The sequence below is a fragment of the Copidosoma floridanum genome, unplaced genomic scaffold (genome assembly GCF_036245765.1).
Source record: "Copidosoma floridanum isolate Cflo_tuat_1 unplaced genomic scaffold, Cflo_Japanese_pri ptg000016l, whole genome shotgun sequence".
NCBI classification, from domain to species: domain Eukaryota; kingdom Metazoa; phylum Arthropoda; class Insecta; order Hymenoptera; family Encyrtidae; genus Copidosoma; species Copidosoma floridanum.
This window is the reverse complement of record NW_028321893.1, coordinates 3,683,380-3,705,993: the sequence shown is the minus strand read 5'-3', so window position 1 is coordinate 3,705,993 and position 22,614 is coordinate 3,683,380. Positions and strand designations below refer to the sequence as shown.

The 22,614-nt window shown below is 30.9% G+C and overlaps 1 protein-coding gene across 1 annotated transcript in view; it reads left to right on the top strand.

Moving 5' to 3' along the window:
- LOC106645100 (protein white) overlaps positions 1-22,614 on the top strand; it is a 609,536-nt gene that overhangs the window by 75,519 nt on the left and 511,403 nt on the right. Inside the window, exon 4 of the mRNA XM_089592398.1 lies at positions 12,790-12,988. Within this exon, the coding sequence (XP_089448524.1) occupies positions 12,790-12,988 (199 nt within the window). The remainder of the gene's footprint in view (positions 1-12,789; positions 12,989-22,614) is intronic.

Sequence of the window (22,614 nt, the reverse complement as noted above, 5' to 3'; positions counted from 1 at the left end):
CCATGCTAAATATATTAAGGCATGACATCATGAAATTTACAACAAAGAAGGAACTTGCAATTCTTTCTGTTTATATACATGGAGTGCTTGTATTAAAAGTGCCTTTATCTATGCATATAAACCTTTGATACAACGATTTAGATGTATCTTCATTTGCTTGTATATTGTTGGTCGTACAAATTTATAAATCAAATATGACTAAAAAATGCAATATCGCTTATAAAATACAGTATTAAGGTGGTCCATGTAGCTACGTAGGTTAGAGTAGTAGTAGTTTAATAACGAGGATAAACGAACATAAGAATACGTACATAAAAAATGTAAAATGCGTAAGACACATTTTATTGTGAAATTTGTTTGAGAAAAAAAAATTAAAAATTGGCTCCATTGGCCCATACTCTTGATACAGGACAATTTTTCAATTTTGATTAGAATGCAATAAAAATTTTAGACCAAGAAAGTAATTATCATAAATGCTTGATTTAGCAAATAATTAACATTGAAAAACGAAATAATAATATTGATAAAACCAGTGACACAAAAAGCTCAAGTTTGATTTGTTTAAAATTTATTAATTAATTGATAACCTGACAACCATTTTTTCTGTCTAACAACATTTTATTATTTGTCTACTATGTAATTTTTGTTTGGTGTATTTCAATTTCACTAATGTCTATTCTTTTTTTAAAAATTCTGCACCTTTTTGACACTTGTTCGTCACTAGAAAAGTGCCTCATAACGTTATAATCGTTGTACACATGTAATACGATTATTATTACACGTTGTATAGTAGGCAGAACTACATCGTTCATTTTCATGTCTACGAAATATAACTTTTGTTGTATTTATTTCTGAGTAAATATTTGACGTTAATTACTTGTATGTTCTAAAAGTTTATGCACTTTTCATCGTTTTCTAGACTTTTCAATAATTTATGTGAACTGTAAGTGGGTTGATTTCATTTCATATTGTTAAAGTTTGCTTAAAAAGTGTTATCAATATACAACCCAAACATTGTACACACTTCAGGTTAAGAATAAACTTTTTGACAGTATGCCATGTAATTTATTTACATTATTTATTTACTTTTGCTGTTCTAAGGATCGAGAAATTAGTTGATATAAGACGTGGCTGATAATCTTTTTTGAATGAAACACACATATACTAGTATTACATGTTTTTGTACATTTTGTTCGAAAAACGTATGAGGAGATGGCTGTCTCTGTATTAATGCCAAATAAATTAATCGAAGTTTCTACAAAAACTGCTTACATCTAAGTGGCAAGTAATCTTGGATAAAAGAATTCTATCATACATGCCCTTGTTTCATTATCCAATAAACTTATAATACTAAACTACAAAGTTTCTGTTTCAAGAAAGTATTCTTAAGGAATGAATAAGAATCAGAAAAATGTCTTTTCCAGGTGCGGATCAAACACACAACCTCCTGTTAACTAGAGAGTTGCTTTACCTCTTAAGCTACCAAGGATCTGTACATTCAATCGCATTGTAAAAGAAGATGAGTTTTTCAATCTTGTTTTTTATAGCTGTCTTTCACCTACACTCAATGAAGTAGTTAGGTAAATCTAATGCTGGTCGGTAAATTAAGAACTCATACGACCCATAGTATAAAAGCAAATATTGATTTATCTGAATCATTTTATCGAGAGGTGCATATGCATAGATGGTGGTACTTTTACAACAAGCACTCTATATCTTCCATACATGCCCTTTTTTAAAGGTCCCATATACCTAAGACTCATAATAATAGAGCACATATTTGTTTTTTTTTAATAATATTTCCTTAAAAAATAAATGAGAATAAAAAAAATATCTTTTCCAGGTGCTGAACAAACACACAACTTCTTGATTACTAGACAGTTGCTCTACCACTAAAGCTACGAAGTAGCTGTACATTTACTCGCACCGTTAATTTAACTGAGTTTGTCATTCTCAATTTTGAGAGCTGTCTTTTACCTATGCTCGATAATGTCATTATGTGACTCTAATGCTTGTCCGTAAATTGAAAATTAAAAGGACTAATAATGTTAAGGCAAATACAAATACATCTTAATCATTGTATCAAGAGGTGCACATGCACAAATGGCAGCACTTAGCACAATACAAGCATTCGATATCCTCCATACATACCCTTTTTTTTAATATGCAATATACTTAAGAATCATAATACTTAACCAAATTGTTTTTTTTTTTTTTTTTTTTTTTTTAATTTTTTTAAGGAATGAATGAGAATAAGATAAATATTCTCGCCGTATTCGGATCAAACGCACAACCTTCTATTTACTAGACAGTTGCTCTACCAGTTAGACTACCAGAAAGCTGTATATTTCATTGCACCATAAGTATAGATAAGTTCATGATTCTTGATTTTTAGAGCTGTCTTTTACCTAAGCTCGATGAAGTTGTAATTTAACTCTTATGCTTGTTGGTAAATTAGAAATTCGTAAAACCAATAGTATGCAAGCAAAGGTCAATACATCTAAATGATTGTATCAAGAGGTGCATGTGCATAGATGGTGGCTCTTTCAATACAAGCACTTTATATCCTTTATACATGCCCTTTTGTAATATCCAATATATTTAAGACTTATAATACTAAACCACATAGTTCTTTTTTCTATAACTCTAATGCTTGTCAGTAAACTAAAAAATTAAATACATCATTCTTTTTCATTTCTCAAGAAAATTAAAAAAAAAAAAAATTATATGGATAAGTATTATTAGTCTTAAGTATATTAGCAAGAAAAACAACATGTAAAAAGGATATAGAGTGCTTGTATGAAAAGTGTTACCATCTATATGTAAGCACCTCTTGATACAATGGTTATGATGTATCGACATTCGCTTGTATACCTATAAGTCGTATTCAATTTCTAGTTTACCGACATGCATTAGAGTCATACACCTAATAGTAATAATAGTCATGACAGTAAAGATAATGAAAGTAATAGAAATAACAATATCACTGCACCTGCCATAAGTAAACCTAAGTTGATTTATGGGCAGTTTTGACTAGTTTTAGTGTTGCAAAAATAATTAAAACTATTTGATAAAAGTTTGGTCAACATATTTTTTATTGCTAGTCGTCAGAAAGGAAGTCAGTTCATCGTGCCTTAAGGATTCGGATATTTTGTTACCTTATGTTAAAGGCAAACGTATAGACGCTCTCTCTTTCACTCTTGCTTTCTCTTACTATATCTCTCTTTCAACGTCACCAAGCTAGAAAGAAGAGAAGGGCAATAGCAGACTTCCTTCTCTTTCGTAATACATAGGAAATATTAGAAAATTTATAAGGTTGCGAAATAATAATATTACAAACAGTTTACAAACAACACATATCTTTTGCCGTCTGTAGCTTTTAGAAATGTTGTCTGTAGGTGTCTTTTTATACTGATTGACTATATTCTTGTTTCGTTTTAGTACGTACGTATTAAGTGTAAAATATGCAAGCATTTAATCTTGATTTTCAGAGTAAATGTTTAAAGCTAATTTTTTGCATCTATTGCTTTCTGAAGCTTGTTATATTTATCTATCTCAAAGGCAATATTAGCTTTTTCTTTAGTAACTATGGGCCAGCCCATAGGTGCGTGAGTCATATTTGATTTAAGTACAGCAACTACGAATGAACTTGCAGGTAATCACTTTTTTTCAGATGCACGTTGATTATTGCTTCAAATGCTTTTTAAATCAACATTGGAAACTCCAAAGAAATGAAAGAAAAAAATGACAGTCATCGTATCAACAATAGTTCATTGACACTACTACTGTTAAACGATTCATATTACTACTAGTAGGAAATTTTATAAGTAATGAGCATAAGTTTCTCTGGATCCTGCGTATGTTCCGTAACATAAAGCTTATTTAAAATATCTTATTAGATAAATAATGTGGTGGAAAAAAAAAAGAAAGATAGAACGCCAAAAAAAAAAAACAGCTGGCAAACTATGTACGATACTTGCGTTATTGCCAGGCACGCACTTAATGCTATCTTTTTTATAGCCCTTTTTCTTATCTGGGGCATGAGGATTATCAAGAGCTATTTACCTTAATGAGTGAATACTTAAAACTTTGATTAAAAAAAATAATCTAGAGGAATGAAAGTGATAGTATAATAAGTAGTCAAGTTTAGTTACTTATCACAAATTTTAGTACGCTTAGTGGTTGCATTATTGATATAATCGATTCGTTGTAAAAATAAAAACGTACTGACATCTGAGTTTATTATATTAGGAAAAAGTTATTACAGTTTGGTTTTCTTATACTATGGTCTGTACGTATAAATTACAGAGCCTAATAAAAGCATTAATTTAACGGAAAAATCGTCATTACTAACTTATTTATCAAAAAAAGTACTTCCTTCTTCTAAAAGAAAAATATAATCGAAGCTGGGAGTAAGAATGACCTTTGTATGCATTTACAGTAGTAACTTTCCTAATTAAACATGATGATGCATAATTCATGTCTTAACAAACGGCACCGACAGGAATCTTTATTAAGGTTTTTGATAGCCAGATATCACTTAAAGACTCGAGTTTAATAAAACATTATCACTCCTTAAAGAAAGGCTTAACTAAGCAATAGTCTTAGTGAAGCAGAAATTTGTCCCCCAAAGTTTTTAGTTCTATCTAGCAAATTAACTATGCACGATCTTACTATTTAACGGATGCCATAATGTGGCATTAGCCAGTTATTGATTAGCAGCTACTTCATCATTGCTCCTTCACAATTTAATAACTTTTTAGGTTTATCACTTGATTCATATACATACACTGACTATACGTTTTTTCACGTACGCTTGCTCAAGAAATTTCATTGTATTATCTGCGATAATTCTTTTTTAAAATGGTTACCTTCTTATTTAGCTAGATGCAAGTCTGTGCTAATTATTGGAGGCTACCGTCAGTCTAATTGGCTTTCTTCAAAAACTGGTACCCCTCAAAGAAGTGTGCTTGGCCCCCTACTCTTCCTTGCACATACTGAGAGCATTTGAATAACGGAAAGTGATTATTACCTATTTTAGTGAAACTAATTATGCAGACTGTTTTAGTGACAGTTAACTATGAAATTTTTGTATCCACTTGACATAATTCAAATGACTGCGAACTGTTTTAATTTGCCCTAAAACTTGCCTGCTGTTTTCAAACTTTTTTATTCTCTATAGCTTTGCATCATTTTACTTTTAATCCAAAATTTGATGCTCACTCATTAGCGCCATGTATTTAATAATAATAAATTATAGTAGTAACATCAGTACCATAATGTTGAGTATAAAAATATTAACTTTAAAACGAGAAAGGCTACAAGGAATATTTACACGTAAATTCTGTACTTCAGACTTTAATTCATATGCAGCAGTGGAACAACAAATTTGTCTCTATCGTCCATCGGAGCCTCAATTATAGATAACAATAACATTTTACACTTGACTTTATTTAAATCAGCTTCTACGGTTATTTTTCCACTATCTATAACTTAAACATATCTATTGCTGCAGAATCAATTGGCTTATCAAAAGCAGAACCAGCAATATCAATTTTTTTCCCTTTTATAAAAATATTTTTTTTTATTATTTTTATTTATTATGTAAAAAATACATGAACAATTTTTATAATTTCTCTTGTTACTAACATAACGACGTTATTGGAGCTTTGGTTGTCAATACACATCCTTTAAATGCGACTTTTTTAATACTTGTATCATACACTTTGGATTTCACAGTACTTAGTATTTTTGTTTGTAGCTTATTTTCACTGACTAATTTTAAATAATAAGTATTATCTCCTATTTGTCTGCACAACTGCTCAAAAGGTTTATTATCTGATTTTAATGATTGTCTTATTTTTCCTAATTCATTTTCAAATAAATAAGCACTTATGTCTTCAATTGGACATTTGTGATTTTTAACATCATCACTAATATGTGTCCCAGGCAGTATAAATTTAAAACATTAAAATTTTCATCATATATTTGAGATGCAAGATTAGCAAACTTTTTTAAATATATATCTGCATGATCCATATATTTTTGGATTAAAGAGTGGCTCGAAAGAATTCTCCATGCCACGTGAAATAATGAAAAATGTTCCAGCACTGTTGTAGGCAAAACATCCATGAGTACAAATGGTCCATAATAGACAAGGAATAAACGATACTCAGTGGCCTTCCACTTACCAATTTCTCCTAAAGATCTCGTACATCTTTGAAATTCGCTTGGTATCTGTCTAGAGAGATTCAATAATCTTGAAGTTATTCGAAGTATGCCTGTCTTACTCAGCTTATTTTTGTTGTTTTGAATACACCAATAGTCAATCAGTTTTTTCATAATACCTAAGCTCCTAAGATGCATAAAATCTAGAACAAAGTCTTTTATCATATCAATATTTAAAATTGTTGAAGGAGAATCTCCAATGTGGCGATCTTGATCTTTTTTTATTCTGAATGATGTGTTGGTTCTACTTTCTTCTTGGAACGAATTAGAAAATAAAGTTCGTCTATTTTTTCGGTAGCCCCTAATTTCACACCGTTCACAAGAACTGAAACCAGTATGACCTTTAATACACTTTATAAAAGCTCGGGCAGGCCTGTCGCAGATAAAGCACATGACCCTCACTTGCAACAGTCGCCCTTGTATTTCAATTCTGCTATTCATCAATTCATTTAATTCAGAAATAAATCTTGACAAGTACAATTCCAAACATTTTGGTTTTCCAATACCACAATACACAGAAATGATAGAAGGTTTGTAAACTGGTGAATCAGTATAAATCCTACTTAGGATCGGCCAAAATTCAGTAGCCCTTAATCTAAATAACGATACACCATCAATGTTAAACTGCAGTTTGATAAAATTATCTTCATGAAATGACAAGTTAATAGTTCTCTGTAAATTTTTTGCAATTCCAAAGCAAGCTATCTTTAAATTGTCACTATCATCACTTGGATAAAATTTTTCAGCTTTATATTTTTTAATCAGATTTTCTTTGAATAATGTTTTGTGTGATAATGGTAAGGTATTGTCAATTAATTTAAATTTTAAAATTTGTGCAATCGATTGCTTGCATTCCAAATTAATTTTAATGCCACTTTCAACATCAGATTCACTTTCACTGCTACATGTCTCAAACCTATATTCATGATCATAATCTTTTTCACTAGCACTTTCATAATCACCATCTATTTCTTTTATGCATTCACTTTGTTCATTTTCAATAGTTTGTTTATCTTCTAAATTACTTTTAATATTATCCTCCATCACATAAATTTTATAAGTTAAAACTGTTCCACTTTTTTCATTATTATTACCTGTTTCTTTCTGTCTTTTTCTAACACATCTCATGTGTTATAAATGTCTATTCATACGTTTATTTATTCTGTCATCCATTGTAGATTTTTTAAAAATACACTTTTTTTAATGACTAGTTTTATCTATAGTATTGTTATAAGGACACTTATTATCAAAAAATGTTTTAAAATGGTTAAAAAAGCGTTTTTTAGTTTTAATTCAAAGTTATCATACTGATACAAATACTCACGTACATATGATAACGAAAAGATATTAAAATTGAATTCTATTATTCAAATAACACTTTTTGCTCTGGTATCTTGTAGATTGGTCGTACCTTATTTGCAAGACATAGTGTTTAGCATAAATTTGACCGCTTATTTTTGCTAACCTTCATAGCTATATATACTGTACGGACCGCTTACGGTCAGGGTACGGGTAGTACACGGGAGCCATGAGTGACGGGTGCCGTGTACTGTCCGTACACGTACCTGATCACACGCGTTACACGGGCCAGGAGTATTACGTCCGGCGTACCGTCTATGGCCCGTATGGTAGTCTCCGGTGGGCCGTAGACTTTTTCTAATCGGGCTATTACTCGTATGATTTTCTAATTTACCGACAAGCAGTTACATAACAACTTTATCGAGCTGAGGTGACAGACAGCTCTCAACCTTAAGAATAAGAAATTTATCTTAACTTGTAGTGTGAGTAAGCGTTCAGCTTTTTGGTAGCTCAAGTGGTAGAGCAACTGTAAGGTCAACAGGAGACTGTGGGTTCAATCGGTACTTGGGGACGATATTTTTTTTCATTTTTATTTATTTTTTGAAAAATTTTTATTAAAAATCACACTATGTGGTTTAGTATCATGAGTTTTAAGTATTTTGGATGGTAAAAAAAGACAAGTATAAAGGATATAGAGTGCTTGTATTGAAAGGGCTGCTATCTATGCATATGCACCTCTTGATACAATTATTCAGATGTATAACGTTTGCTTACATTCTATTGGTCGTATGAATTTATAATTTACCGATAAGCATTAGAGTCACATCATTTATTTATTTTATGTTGATAGAAGTTGTCAAGTTCTTTTTATTAATTAGTGGATTTGTTAACTATACTTTCTTCATGCCTATTTGCTATATTAATAATTTATTGATCCATTGATATTATGTAATCAACAGCTATAATTAAAAAACTTATGTAAACTTACGGTGCGAGTAAATATGCAGCTCCTTACGAGCTCAAGTATTAGATCAACTGTCTAGTAAACAAGTGGTTGTGGGCTGGTACTATTTAAAGGTAAATAAGAAAAAATTAAATGTTATTATTGCTTTGATTATGCATTTTACTTAATCCTAAATTAACATATTTATTTATGAACTTGAAGGGATAATGTTTCGCAATCAACACAAAGCGTGTGTACACTGTAAAAAATGCTGTAGTAAAATCACTAGTAGTAACTTTTTTGCTATCCTGAGCACAGTGATTATAATATCTGATAGCGAAAACTATGTCTTAAGCATGGTAATTTTACTTTGCAATGTATTAATGTTACTATCCGCTATTTAAATTAATATGCTCAGCATAGGTAACAGTGAGACCTATGCTCAGCATATCAATTTTACTAGCTGCATGATAAATACAATCGGCTATTAAGATTACAAAACGATGGAGATTCTACCTTCCGATAGTGAAAATACGTTTAACATCCCTCAGAAAAATACGAGATAATAGTAATCTTGCGCTCCAATGGTAAAGGTACATTGATCCAAATTACACGAGATAGTACAAGTAATATCTAGTATTAAAGTTACATGCAGCTGTTAAGTACTCTTGATGGGGGTAAAGAAATCTCGCATTGACTACATTAATGTACATGTATATTTCTACCTAATTCACGGTTCGTGCTTCACGCTCTCGCACTATAATCAATAATTGTGATTAGGATTAAAAGTAAATTTATCATTAGTACTCTTACAAATTTGTAATCAGTAAATATGAGGTATATTGTATATATAGCAAAAGCATTCTGGAAAGTAAACACTTTTCAGGTTAGTATCATCACATGACATCGTGGGAATACACCTTAGTAGACCAATAGCTAAATATTTCGGATCTCTACAAATCTTCACGTTTCTCAATTGTGTGTGGAGATGTGTCTGTAATGTGAAGGAATAAGTGCATAACCCTTTTAGTTAAACTGGAACTATGAACAGTACGATAGTGTTTCTCATATTCAAGATATGACTTTTACGCTTGGGATAGTAAAATTACTACACGATCGTACAAAATTTTTGAAGATTTCGGCTTTGCTGATAATTACTATCTTGACATTTAATTTTACGATCTAGGAAAACATTTTACGAACTAATAGTAAAATCCCTACGCTGAGCATAGGTCCTTACTTCACCTATGCTAAGCATAGTGATTTTACTACAGCATTTCTTACAGTATAGCAAAGATTGTCATTCTTGTACCGTTTATCAGACAACATGACAGCTTTGCCAACCAGACCATGAATAATACCAATTTTTCGGGATAATGGGGAGCCTATGGAAATATACATATGCAACAACATGTACTTAAAATTTTTTTAAAGTTACATTTAAATTTTCACTCTTAGTTTTTATGATCCGAAAAAATTGGTATTATTGATTGTCTGGTTGATAAAAGTGTCAAGTTGTCTGATAAACGGTTTTAGAATGACAATTTTTGCTTTGTACACTTTGTGCAAATTGCAAACAATTATCCTCTACATTTTCTAAATAAATACGTTAAATAAGAGTTAAGTAAAATACATAATTGAAGAAATAATCACAGTGAGTTTTCCAAAAATTTACCTTTTAATGATACAATAGTGCTTCCTTACGTAAAACTGATAGAATTAAAAATCAAGAAGATAGAAAATAAACATAAAGTAAGGGTAGTTTACAAACCTGCTAATAAATCCAAGAAACCTGAAAACTTGTATAAAGATAAAATGAATAAGACCGAAAAATGTAATATTGTTTATGAAATACAGTGTTTAGGTGATCCATGTAGCTGTGCAAGTCAGAGTAGTAAAAAATCAAGAACGAAAATCGACAAACATGAGAATATATGAATAAAAAGTGTAAAATGCGTAAGACTAATTATTATGGTGATAGTTGTAAAAGAAAAAAGAGAGAAGTCAGCCTTATTTTCCCATACTCTTGATACAGCACATTTGTCTCAATTTTGATCAGGATGCAATAATAATTTTAGATTAAGATAATGAGAATCACAAGAGCTTACTTTAGAAAAAGATTCTGATAGAAAAACGAATAAATAACATTGATGAAACCAGTGATACACAAAGCTAAAGTTTCACTTAAAAAAAAAATTAATAAGTTATAAGCTGATAACCATTTTTTACGTTTTAAAACATTTTATCATTTGTCTGCAATGTATTTTTTGTCTTATGTATTTAATTTTTATTAATTTTTATTTTTACTATTTAAATCCTACGCTATTTTAACCCTCGCTCGTCACTAGGAATGTGACTGATAACGATAAAATCATCGTACTCATGTGATATAACCATTAATACACGTTGTTTAGTGGGCAAAACTACATCGTTAATTTTTAAGCTGACAAAATATAACTTTTGTGATCTTTATTCTGAAAAAAATATTCAACGTTGCTTACTTGTATGTTTTAAGATTGTGTCCCATTTTTATTGTTTTCTTGCCTTGTGTATAATTGATATAAATTGTAAGTAGATTGTTTCTAATTTTTATTGTTAGAGTTTGCATAAAAAAAGTTGTTGGTATACAACCTAGAAGTTGTACACACTTTTAATTAAAAATAAGCTTTTCGACAGTATGCCAAAACTTCATTCATTCATTTATTTACATTATTTATCAACTTCTGCTGTGGTTAAAAGTAAGAAACTTATTTATCATGATAATAATTATAAAAATGATAATAATAACCATAATGATGATGATGACAAAAATGATGACGATAATGATGAAAAAAATAATAAAGACACAAATAATATAGATGACAGTAGTGGTATTTATTTTGGTGCAAGCGACAATAATGATGCTGATAGCAAAAATAATGTTAGTAACATTAAAAATGATCATGATAAAAATAATGAAAATCATGTGATGGTAATAATATTTATAAATTTTACTATAATAATGATAGAAAAGATAATAATATGACAATGTTGGCAACGATAATGACAATAACAACAACAATGATGACAGCATAACAAGGACGATAATACGGTAATGATAATAACAATAATTATCAAATCATGATAATAGTAATATTAGGAATAAATAATGATGATAATAATCATGATAATGATAAAATTTATAATGCTGTTGATAACCATAATAATGACAGTAAAAATTATATTTATAATAATTCGAATAATAATAATAATTATACTAATCATTATAGTGCTAAAAATATGAATGACAAATTTTATTATGAAAAAAATTATGACAATATTAATAACAATGAAAGACATTATAATTATGATTGAAATGAGAATGATAATAATGATAATGATAGCACTAATTACGAAAATTTCAATAGTAAAGATAATTATAATAATAAGAATAATGGTGATGACCTTATAATTATGGTAATAACAAAATTTATAATAATGATAAAAATACTAATAACATTGATAATAACTTTAATGATGATAACGATAATTATAACTTTGAGGATAATTATAATTGTATAGATGATAACGATGATTCTAATAACATTATTAAAGACAGCAATAATATGGATGTCAATGATTATGATCATCATATGTAGTGAGCTGATGATTTTGAAGATCATATTGATAATTTTTATGATGGTTTTTATAGTGTTGTTATTGTTGGTTAAAGTTTTAATAAGAAAATTTTTTTATGGGTATTTTTAAGGTTATTTTTGTTGACTGTTATTCAAACTTGACTATGTATTTTTTCTTACTACGACTTTAGGTTTCGCTGATTTTCTGTTGAGATTTTTTTTACGTTGATTAAAAATTATTGATGCACGTTTTTTTAGCCTTGTAGCTCAACTTTTTTTACGTGTTAAGTAGGCGTGTTTTTTGTTATTTTCTTGTTTCAATTCAGTTTTTGTTGTCAGTAATCTTTTTATTCCGAATTTCATCTAGGGTCTTTTGTTTTAAATTTAATAATAGTTTTTTGACGTTTTTGTGTCCTTCTTTCTTTAAGTTTTGGCATTATTCAATTTAAAACTATTTATTTTAGCAATTCATAGTTACTTATAGAATATTTACGTGGTTGTTTAACATTTTTTTGTCTTTATAGTTGATTTATATACATAGCTGTATTATTAATAATATTTCATAGTTTTTGTGACAACTTCTAAAAATTTTTTTTGTTCACAGTTTGTTTATTCGATTTTACCGTATATTTACATAACAAGTATCAATTTATTATTAAAATTTCGTTTGTAGCGAATCTAAAATTTTTTTTTTCTATGAAGCTTGCTCTATCAAAATGCAGAAACACAGCTATTGGTATTCCGGGAAAAATTAAAGGAATCTCTGGGGGTGAGATGAAAAGATTATCATTTGCTTCTGAAGTTCTTACTGATCCACCACTTTTGCTTTGTGATGAACCTACATCTGGACTGGATTCTTTCATGGCTCATCAAGTAGTATCAGTTTTAAAAAAACTTTCAGGTATGGCTTACGGTTATTTTCATGTTTTTTTGTTATACTTGACGTTGTTTGTAGGAAACTTTTAACAAAGGAGCTTATAAACAGTAGCTTTTTTTTGTATAAACACATAAAACTATTGTTTTGCTACTACTTAACATACTTTGTTAAAAGGACTTTTTTTAATTTTATTAATAGTTATTTTACATGTTGTCATTAAAGCTACATAATATGTGTTATCCCTTTATGGTAATGTTCTAAATTAACGGTGTTTGTTTTATTTTTAATAAAAGCAGCCAATTCATAAGCATTTAGTTTTAGAATGTCTGCTGCTATATTTTTTCTTCTAAATTATTTAAAAAAATTTTTAGAGTTTTGCAAGACTGACTACAGAACGTAATGGTCTCGTGTTTATTTTTTCATGCTTAACTTATTTCTGGACTGCACTGTTCGCAAGCTTTAAACAAACTAAAATGACTTTATTATAAATAAAATTTATTTAACAGATAGATTATTTTATACGAAAAAAGATCTAAATTAATTACCAAAGATATGTGGCAGCACCGTCCAGCATGCCTTTGACACCTTGCGCCCAAACAGGCCGCTCGCGCAGGAAGCAACAGTCAGACCCAAGAACCATCTATTACGTCAGCGCAAGCTAGCTCTCTTTCACTCACGCCTACGTAGGGGTGCCTATACTACCACAAATTCTACGGTGTTCAGCATTACATCGGCTACAAGCCTTCTTTTTGTACTCTTATACAGTTAGTTTCTTTTGTATAGCCTTAAGCTGTGACAAGTGCCTACAGCTCTTCGAGCCGCGTCCCCTTTATAATAGATCTGTTCTAAAATAAAGGCATTTCCATGCAATCTGTATTTGCTTTGAGTTTCTTCACTCAAGCCCGGAATCCTATAGACTATACCCTAATTATACCCCGAAGATGTATGTAAATTTTGTCATGTACTTACTTGGTACTTATAATGTTTAAATCTAAGTGAAATATTCAATACACTTAACTTAATTTTATTCCAGAAGTGATAAAAATTAGGGTTTTTTTTATGTTTATTGCAAGATTAAACGAGAGTTCATTGATTGTGTTTTTTTTATTTTGCATCAAGTAGCTGTTCCAGTTATTAGGTGCTGTGTAATGTTATGTGTTTTAATGTAAGACTTTATTTAAACCTCATGTTATATCTACTTATCCTTCCAAAAAATTTTTGCGTAGATTATTAACACATAATAGTAAAAAATTGCATGTATACGTACAATTTATATAGTACAGAAAGTATAAAATGTGATACAAACTCAGAAATATAATTCAAGCAAGAAAATACCTGATATAAAACTTAATATAATTACACAATTTTTTGAGAGTGAAACCATTTGACGAATCTTAGGGTATGAATTATCAAAAATGTTCATTTATAGCAATTGAGTGTGTCACAAAAGATGTTTAAGAAATTATTCTTATCGCGGGTTGGTATATTTTTCGTGTTTCATGTATTACCAAGAGTGACTCTTAAGATATGTATTGTAGTTTTACATTATTTTGTTAGTGATAATTTTAAAAAACACTATGCAATTAAAAGTATTCGAAAAAATTTTGTCCACAAAATCAAACTCTGACTTACGTGACAATCTACTTTTCTATCCCATTTGCTCTTTTTCTGACTCATAAAAAATGAAAATAACAAAACCTTGAATGTCCTTATTTGTAGCTGCTAAAAAGTGGTTTGGCATAAATTATTCATGAGAAGTCAAGACTGATCGACGCAGTCCAAAGTGATCTGAGGCTTGGTTGTGAAGATACATAAGGTACTCTGCAGTGCTATGTAAAAGAGTTGAATATGCTAGAATTCCTAAAAGATAGCTCTGACGTTAAGGCAGTGAGAGCAATCCTAGTTTCAAACGATGGGGCGCAACTCTAGATCGCCAACAAAAATTTATTTAGAGAGTATGGGAGAGCGTGTTTAAAGTATTTTAAGCTGTAGAGTGATCAAAAGACGTGACTAAAAATATGTTGGGCATGGCGTTCCTAATGTAACGTTAGAGTTCGCCAAAATCCATGGTTTTGTACGGTTGATGCATGCTGCAGTTTAACTCTACTGATCATAACGATGGGAAACTCAGGCAAAGTAAGTTGTACCAGTGCTTATGTACTACCTAGGATAACTACTAGAGTTCTCTAAAGATTTGGTAACAAATTGTTATCTACTATCTAGTCTATAAGTGCACTTAAGTCCAAGTTTACCTGTTCGATTGTTCGATTCCTGATCTTATGTCTTGCGGATAACATAAGTAATACATGTGCGTATTGTCGGCATAAATAATATGTTTGCAGTGTTTCATAAAAAAACGAGGATCATACATGTAAGTAAGGAAGAGTAGGGGGCCAAGCACACTTCTTTAAGGGATACCAGTTTTTAAAGGGAGCAAATTAGACTGACGGTAGCCTCTAATAATCACCACAGACTTGCATCTAGCAAAATAAGAAGATAACCATTTTAGAAGAGAAGCATCGCAGATTATACAATGAAATTTCTTTAGCAAGCGTACGTGAGAAAACGTTTAGTCAGTGTATGTAAATAAGTCAAGTGATAAACCTAAAAAGTTGTCAAACTGTGAAGGAGCAATGATGAAGAAGCTGCTAATCAAGAACTGGCTAATGCAACATTAGTGGCATCCGTTAAATAGTAAGATCGTGCATAGTTAATTAGGTAGATGTAACTAAAAATCTTAAATGAAAAATATTCTACTTCACTAAAACTATTGCTTAGTTTAGCCTTTCTTTAAGGAGTAATAATGTTTCGTTAAACTCGAATTAAGTAATGATAACTGGCTATTGAAAACCTTAATAAAGATTTCTGTTTGTGTCGTTTGCTAAGACATAAGTTATGCATCACCATGTTAACTTAAAAAAGTTACTACCGGTAATGCATACAAGAGTCATTCTTACCACCAGCTTCGATTACATTTTTTTTTTAAAGGAAGGAAGTACTTTTTTTTTATTAATAAGTTAGTAATGACAATTTTTCCGTAAAATTAATGCTTTTATTAGGCTCTGTAATTTATACGTACAGACCATAGTATAAGAAAACTAAAATGTAGTATCTTTTTTATTATATAATAAACTTAAATGTCATCGCGTTTTTATTCTTACAACGAATCGATTATATAAATACTGGAACCGCTAAGCGTACTATAATTTGTGATAAGTTACTAAACTTAAGTACTTATTATACTATCGTTCTTATTCCTTTAGTATTATTCTTTTTATCAAAGTTTTAAGTAATAACTAGTAAAAGTCAATAACTCTTGATAATCCTTATGCCCCAAATAAAAAAAAGGGCTATGAAAAAGATAGCATAAAGTGCATGCCTGGCAATAACGCAAGTATCGTACATAGTTTGCCAGGTGTTTTTTTTTTTTTGGCATTTTTTTTTTTTTCTGTGTCCACTATATTATTTACCTAATAAAATATTTTAAATAAGCTTTATGTTACGGAACACCCGCAGCATCCAGAAATATTAATGCTCATTATTTACAAAATTTCCTACTGGTGGTAATATGAATCCTTTAACAGTTGTAATGTCAACAAACAATTGTTGATACGATTACTAATATTTTTTTCTTTCATTCCTTTGGAGTTTTCAATGTTCATTTAGAAAGCATTTGAAGCAATAATCAACGTGCATCTGAAAAAAGTGATTACCTGCAAGTTCATTCGTAGTTGCTGTACTAAAATCAAATATGACTCACACACCTATGGGCTGGCCTATAGTTACTAGAAAAAATCCAATATTGCTCTATAGATAGATAAATAAAACAAGCTTCAGAAAGCAATAAATGCAAAAAATTAGCTCGTAACAGCTTCTCTGAAAGACCAGATTAAATGCTGGCATATTTTACACTTTATACGTATACACTAAAACAAAACAAAAATATAGTCAAGCAGTAGAAACAGACACCTGCAGACTACATTTATAAAAGCTACAGACGGCAAAAACTATGTGTTACTCAGGGCTAATTAGGCACAGTAATATTGTTAACCCTACATCTTACTTCAACTATTTGTTTTGGCAGATGAATAATTTTTCAAGTTACTTTTTTTCTACACATTTTTGTGAACTGTTTGTAATATTATTTTTTCGCAACCTTATAAATTTCTTAATATTTTCTATGCATTACCAAAGAGAAAAAAATCTGCTATTGCCTTTCTCTTCTTTCTAGCTTGGTGACGTTGAAAGAGAGATAGAGAAAGAGAAAGCGAGAGTGAGAGAGAGAGCGTCTAAAAGTTTGCCTTTAACATAAGGTAACAAAATATCTGAATCCTTGAGGCACGATGAACTGACTTCCTTTCTGACGACTAGCAGTAAAAAATATGTTGACCAAACTTTTATCAAATAGTTTTAATTATTTTTGCAACAATATAATCAGTTAAAACTGCCCGTAAATCAACTCAGGTTTACTTACGGCAGGCGCAGTGATATTGTTATTTCTATTACTCTCATTACGTTTACGGTCACAACTATTATTACTATTAGGTTTAAGACTCTAACGCATGTCGGTAAACTAGAAATTGAATACGAACAATAGGTATACAAGCGAATGTTGATACATCATAACCATTGTATCAAGAGGTGCATACGTATAGATGGTGACACATTTCATACAAGCACTCTATATCTTCTTTACATGCTGTTTTTCTCACCAATATACTTAAGACTAACAATACTCAACCATATAACTTTTTTTTCAAGAAATTGCCTTGAGAAATAAAAAAGAATGATGTATATAATTTCTAGTTTACTGACAAGCATTAGAGTTATATACCAACTATATCGAGCTTAGGTGAAAGACAGCTCTAAAAATTAAGAATGAGAAACTTATTTAATCTTACGTTGTGAGTAAATGTACGGCTTCTCGGTAACTTAAGTGATAGAGCCACTGTCAAGTAAACAGGAGATTGTGTATTTGATCCACACCTCGGGAGGATATTTTTCTCATTCTTATTTATTTCTTAAGAAAATTTCTTCAAGAAGAAATTATGTAGTTTAGTATTGTGAGTCTATAGTATATTGGATATTAAGAAAAAAGGCGTGTTTAGAGGATATGAAGTGTTTGAATTAAAAGTGCTACCATCTATACATACGCACTCTTTGATACAATTGTTAAGATGTTTTAACATTCGCTTGTATATCTAGTGGTCATATTTTACTTTTAGTATTAGTATTATTGTTCTCATAATCATACTAAGTATTGTTTTTTTTTTTATTCCTGATGTCACAATTACCAGCATCATAGCAAGAACTACTGTTGCTATAGTTTTATTGTTGATGCTTATGAATGTACTGTTATACCTTGACTGCTTATTCATTTAAGTATTAAATAAAAACGTTAAGCGATTATTAACAGTTTTTCTGATAACATTAATTAAATAAACGTGAAGGGCCTAACACTAGTGAATATTAGTCATATATTATCTTAATGGAAGAATTATCTTACAAGGAGACACCTGATAAATTTGGATGCTAAAGGGAACGGAAGAGCATGAGTCACTGAAGTATTTTCATTTCTGTGGTTCTTATAGAACAGAAAACCAGATGTGGAAAATGCCAATTTCTGAAAAACTTAACTAGAAAAGCTCTAACAATATTGATTTTTGGCTATCACCTTTTCTAAAAATTTTCCGCCAGCAAGCTTTTCTGCATCATCTTTTTGTCTGCATGTGACCAAGGTTTGCTACTTCTTATGAAAGGTCCCAGAGGTCCCGAAAAAAAGAGAGTTAATGATATTTTCTTCAATGGTCAGCCAGGTAGCCAGAGTCCTGGGTAGCCTCTGCTACTTCACACTTCTCTACGAGTCAGTCTCTATTTTTACCCTTAAATGGTCAACTGGGGATTTGAAGTATGTTTTTGCTGCCATTCGGTCATTTTCGAGTGTGGTTCAATTTTTGCTTTGGACAGAAGTCCACCTTAAATAACTTGCACTGAATCTTCAAGTGTACCACTACTTTAGACGGTGGTTATGGCCTCTGGATTGGTGGCGAATTAAAACCTACTTTGCGCTTTGCATAAACTTTAGGATTCGTCTCATAGTTGTAGCCTATAGATCGCAAAACGAGACACAAAGTAGTTGTGATAATTTCCAGGCAGGTTTTAATTTGTTTGACATAATTCTTAATTGTGCAGCACTGGTCAGAATACTAGCCACTACTAGAATAGTAGCCATACGGTTAGAAGCTTGATCCCCTGCTTAAAAGTATTGATTGTAACAATTATTTCTGGAAATTACAAGGATTGCTGGAGTTTCTGCATTCTTTTTAGGTTACTGATGATTCATTTGACCTAATTACCTGATGCTATTCAATTTCAACTCCTTAAATTCTGCTTTGTAAAAGTTGTCATAAATTAAGTGAAAAGCTTCGTTATAAAATACTTAAAAAATAACAAAAACAAACTTTTTAAAATTTTCTTCAATGATTCCAGTTTATTTCTCAATAACTTGCGTAACGCGTTGAATAATGTATCTCAAGTAAAATAACTATGATTGAAATACCTCCATTTTTTAATGATTTTTATAAATTTATCGAAGTTTCTTGGCATTTTTGAAACTGCCGTTGAATTGAAACTTATATACAAATATTTAAATTTAAAAATATTTTTTGATTGATAAGTCGAACTGCTATTGTACTATCCTTAAGTCGTTAAGTGTAGTTAGTCCGTGAACTACCATTGTCATTGTTCTTATTTTTGTTGTTGTTGATATTATTTTTAAGCTTAAATCATCGAGATTTTATTAAATTAAAAAAAAATGTGGAAGAATCAGAATCTTTACGCAGAAGATTATATACTTATTGAGATAAGAGTGGCTCTATTTACTTACTTATGAATCATATTTTTTGTGGGGTTATTGGGGAGTTGAATTTGAAGTTTAAGAAAAATTTACGGCTTAGAAAACCAGTTTGTAATGATTTCGTTATATTTCGTTATTAATGTTACATCTACAATGTTAATCCTATTATTTGTAGCGAATCGATGCGTGATTTTTAAAAATGAATTTTAATGATTAAATGATTAAATTTTGTAAAAATGTATCTACTTAGTCAAATTTTAAACACTTTATAGTATTATGTATGTGAGAGCTTTGATGGTTTAGTGGTTAGCGTGCTATAGTGGTTTGATTTATCTACAGAATTATCGATAGAGCAGAGGCTTTTCAACTCAAAACCATAAACTAATTATTGTTTGTAATCTAACGCTTACATAACTGATGCTCCAGCTCAGATAGTTTTTTTACCTACATCATAACTAACTTTTAGCGACTCTATCAGACATCAGGTAATCTCAAAAGTTTTTCTGGATCCAGGCACCAAAACATTTTTTCTCCTTCGTTTGTGAAGAGTTACCTGGGGGTCGCAACTAACGTGTGTTATTACTTCATTAATTTCTTCATTTGAGGAGGGACCAGGTTATTACAAGTCTTATGCAGTACCAATTGCAGCAATAGGTAGTTATAGTAAAGCTATTAAAGTTGAATAGCCATTTTACTTTATAAGAAAACACTCAGTAATAACACATGAATTGAGTGACAACTCCGTTACAGGCAAACTTTGTGCTAGCCAAGGCGATTTAAGGTAACAAGACAAGTTATAAATATCAAGTTAATATGTATTTATCTAAATAAGAGCCACTTATATAACAATTGGGAAGTGGCTGACCACAAATATGACAATCCCAGTATCATAGCTTGCTGTTACATTTGCATATCGTCATCACTTGGTGTTCTTTACCTGGTAACTCGCGACAGGGGACTCGAGTTGAATCTAATGCACTAAGATAGGGTTATCAGGAACAACTACTTCTATACAACACAACACACAGTACCAACACTATATATGTTTACCCACTGGAATATCTCCAGTTAAGGGCGTGTTGATGTTCTCCACGACGCTATTCATGTCCAAGGCAACAGGGAGCTTGGGTGGCCGTGTATGGACGTGCTGGTACTCGTGTAACTAAGGTCTCGGCCTTAACAAAATCTCAACAGGCACAGTCTACTAATGCCACGCCACACTGCTCCAGTGTCAGACTTGTAACAAGCTTAAATGTCTGTCCTTTTCTCGCTGTGCAATCACACTGTATAATGTTAAGCCCACTACAGACTCTCAGCTAGAACATCACTATGGATTCGCCACCATTACTAAACTTTCTCTCAGTACACAAAGACACTGATAGCTGCCACTCACGGATTTATACTCTTAACTATACACACATTTCTTGAATATAGGTGGGAAGCACGAAAAGGGAGTCAGACCAAGCCCTAGAGCTTTTCCTAATGCTGTAGCCTTTAGGTCTCACACTGAGGTCTTATATTTAACAGCAAGTTTTGAGAAAGAGAGAGAACTATTTGTGAGACTTTTGCCATTCACTATTAATGACTAAGGCGTTGAGATGTGTTCGGACGTATTTCTAATTCACCACGTCACAATCTGGATTAACAAATCATACATCCATCGTGTGCAGTTCAAGTTATTCTGCAGGTGTAAGACCTGATGCTGGAAGCTATAAAAAAAACTTGACGAAAGTGTACGTCGGTGTAAGGTACAAAGTATAGTTGTTTGTGTGGTGATATTTATCGTCTTCTTCTTGTGGATCTTTGCAGGATATATGCAACTGATTGGGACTGTGTAGCCTTGTTTTGTGAAGCTGTTAGAAATGTCATGCTGTTGTAGATACTTGTTAAGTCTGAGTATTATTGTAATCAATGTTTCTACTGGCTTGTGGTAGGCCCAAGTATATACCAAAAAATTAATAACATGTAAAAAAAATTAAAACTCGTTAATCGCTTGGTGATTCACAAGCCTCTTTTTTCAAAGTCTTTATTTTTACATGTAGAACGTACAAATGTTGTATTAGTTAGTGGCAAATTGCAAAAAAAATAAAAATTTTCATTATGGATCATCAGAACAACTAGATATAACACTTATAATAATGAGGGTTAGAAAAGGAAAAATTACGCTCGCAGAGTCACAGTAAAAAACTATACTAAATTAAACACTAAGTAAAGAATGATTTACTCCATAAATTTTATCATAACCACTGCTCCACCTCCACCTTAAGCCTCAGTTTTGTAGTGTATAAAATAATTTTTCCTACCTAGCCACATAGCCTCCCCATGCCCAAGCTCTGCCAAGATCTTGGCTGGTAATTTCCAGTAGCTGGTAGAGCTGGATTTGTTAACTAAGGAGAGCTCTTGGTGCTATGCGTGTCAGCCATTATTATGAAGGATGTTGTATTGAATTTTTCTGTTTTTGTGTGTTGTTTTAAGCTTACAATGTGTTACGGTGTCTAAGTGAATGATTCTAAGAGAAAAATAACAATCGTTTTAATTAAATAGCTATCCATTCATAACTGTTCGTAGAATGTCTCTCCAGGGGAGTTTAAATCAAAGAGGTCACTTAGTGTTACAAAAATAAAAAAGGTAAAATAAAAATTCGAAGCAAACTAAAAAAAAGACTATTTTCAAGGATACTAATTTAAAAAGACGTTATTTTAGTGGGTAAATACAAAGTAACAACGAAGAAGAAGAAAATAAAAAAAAAGACAGGAAAAAAACTATCAAAGAAATTTTTGGGGATAGTAAGAGA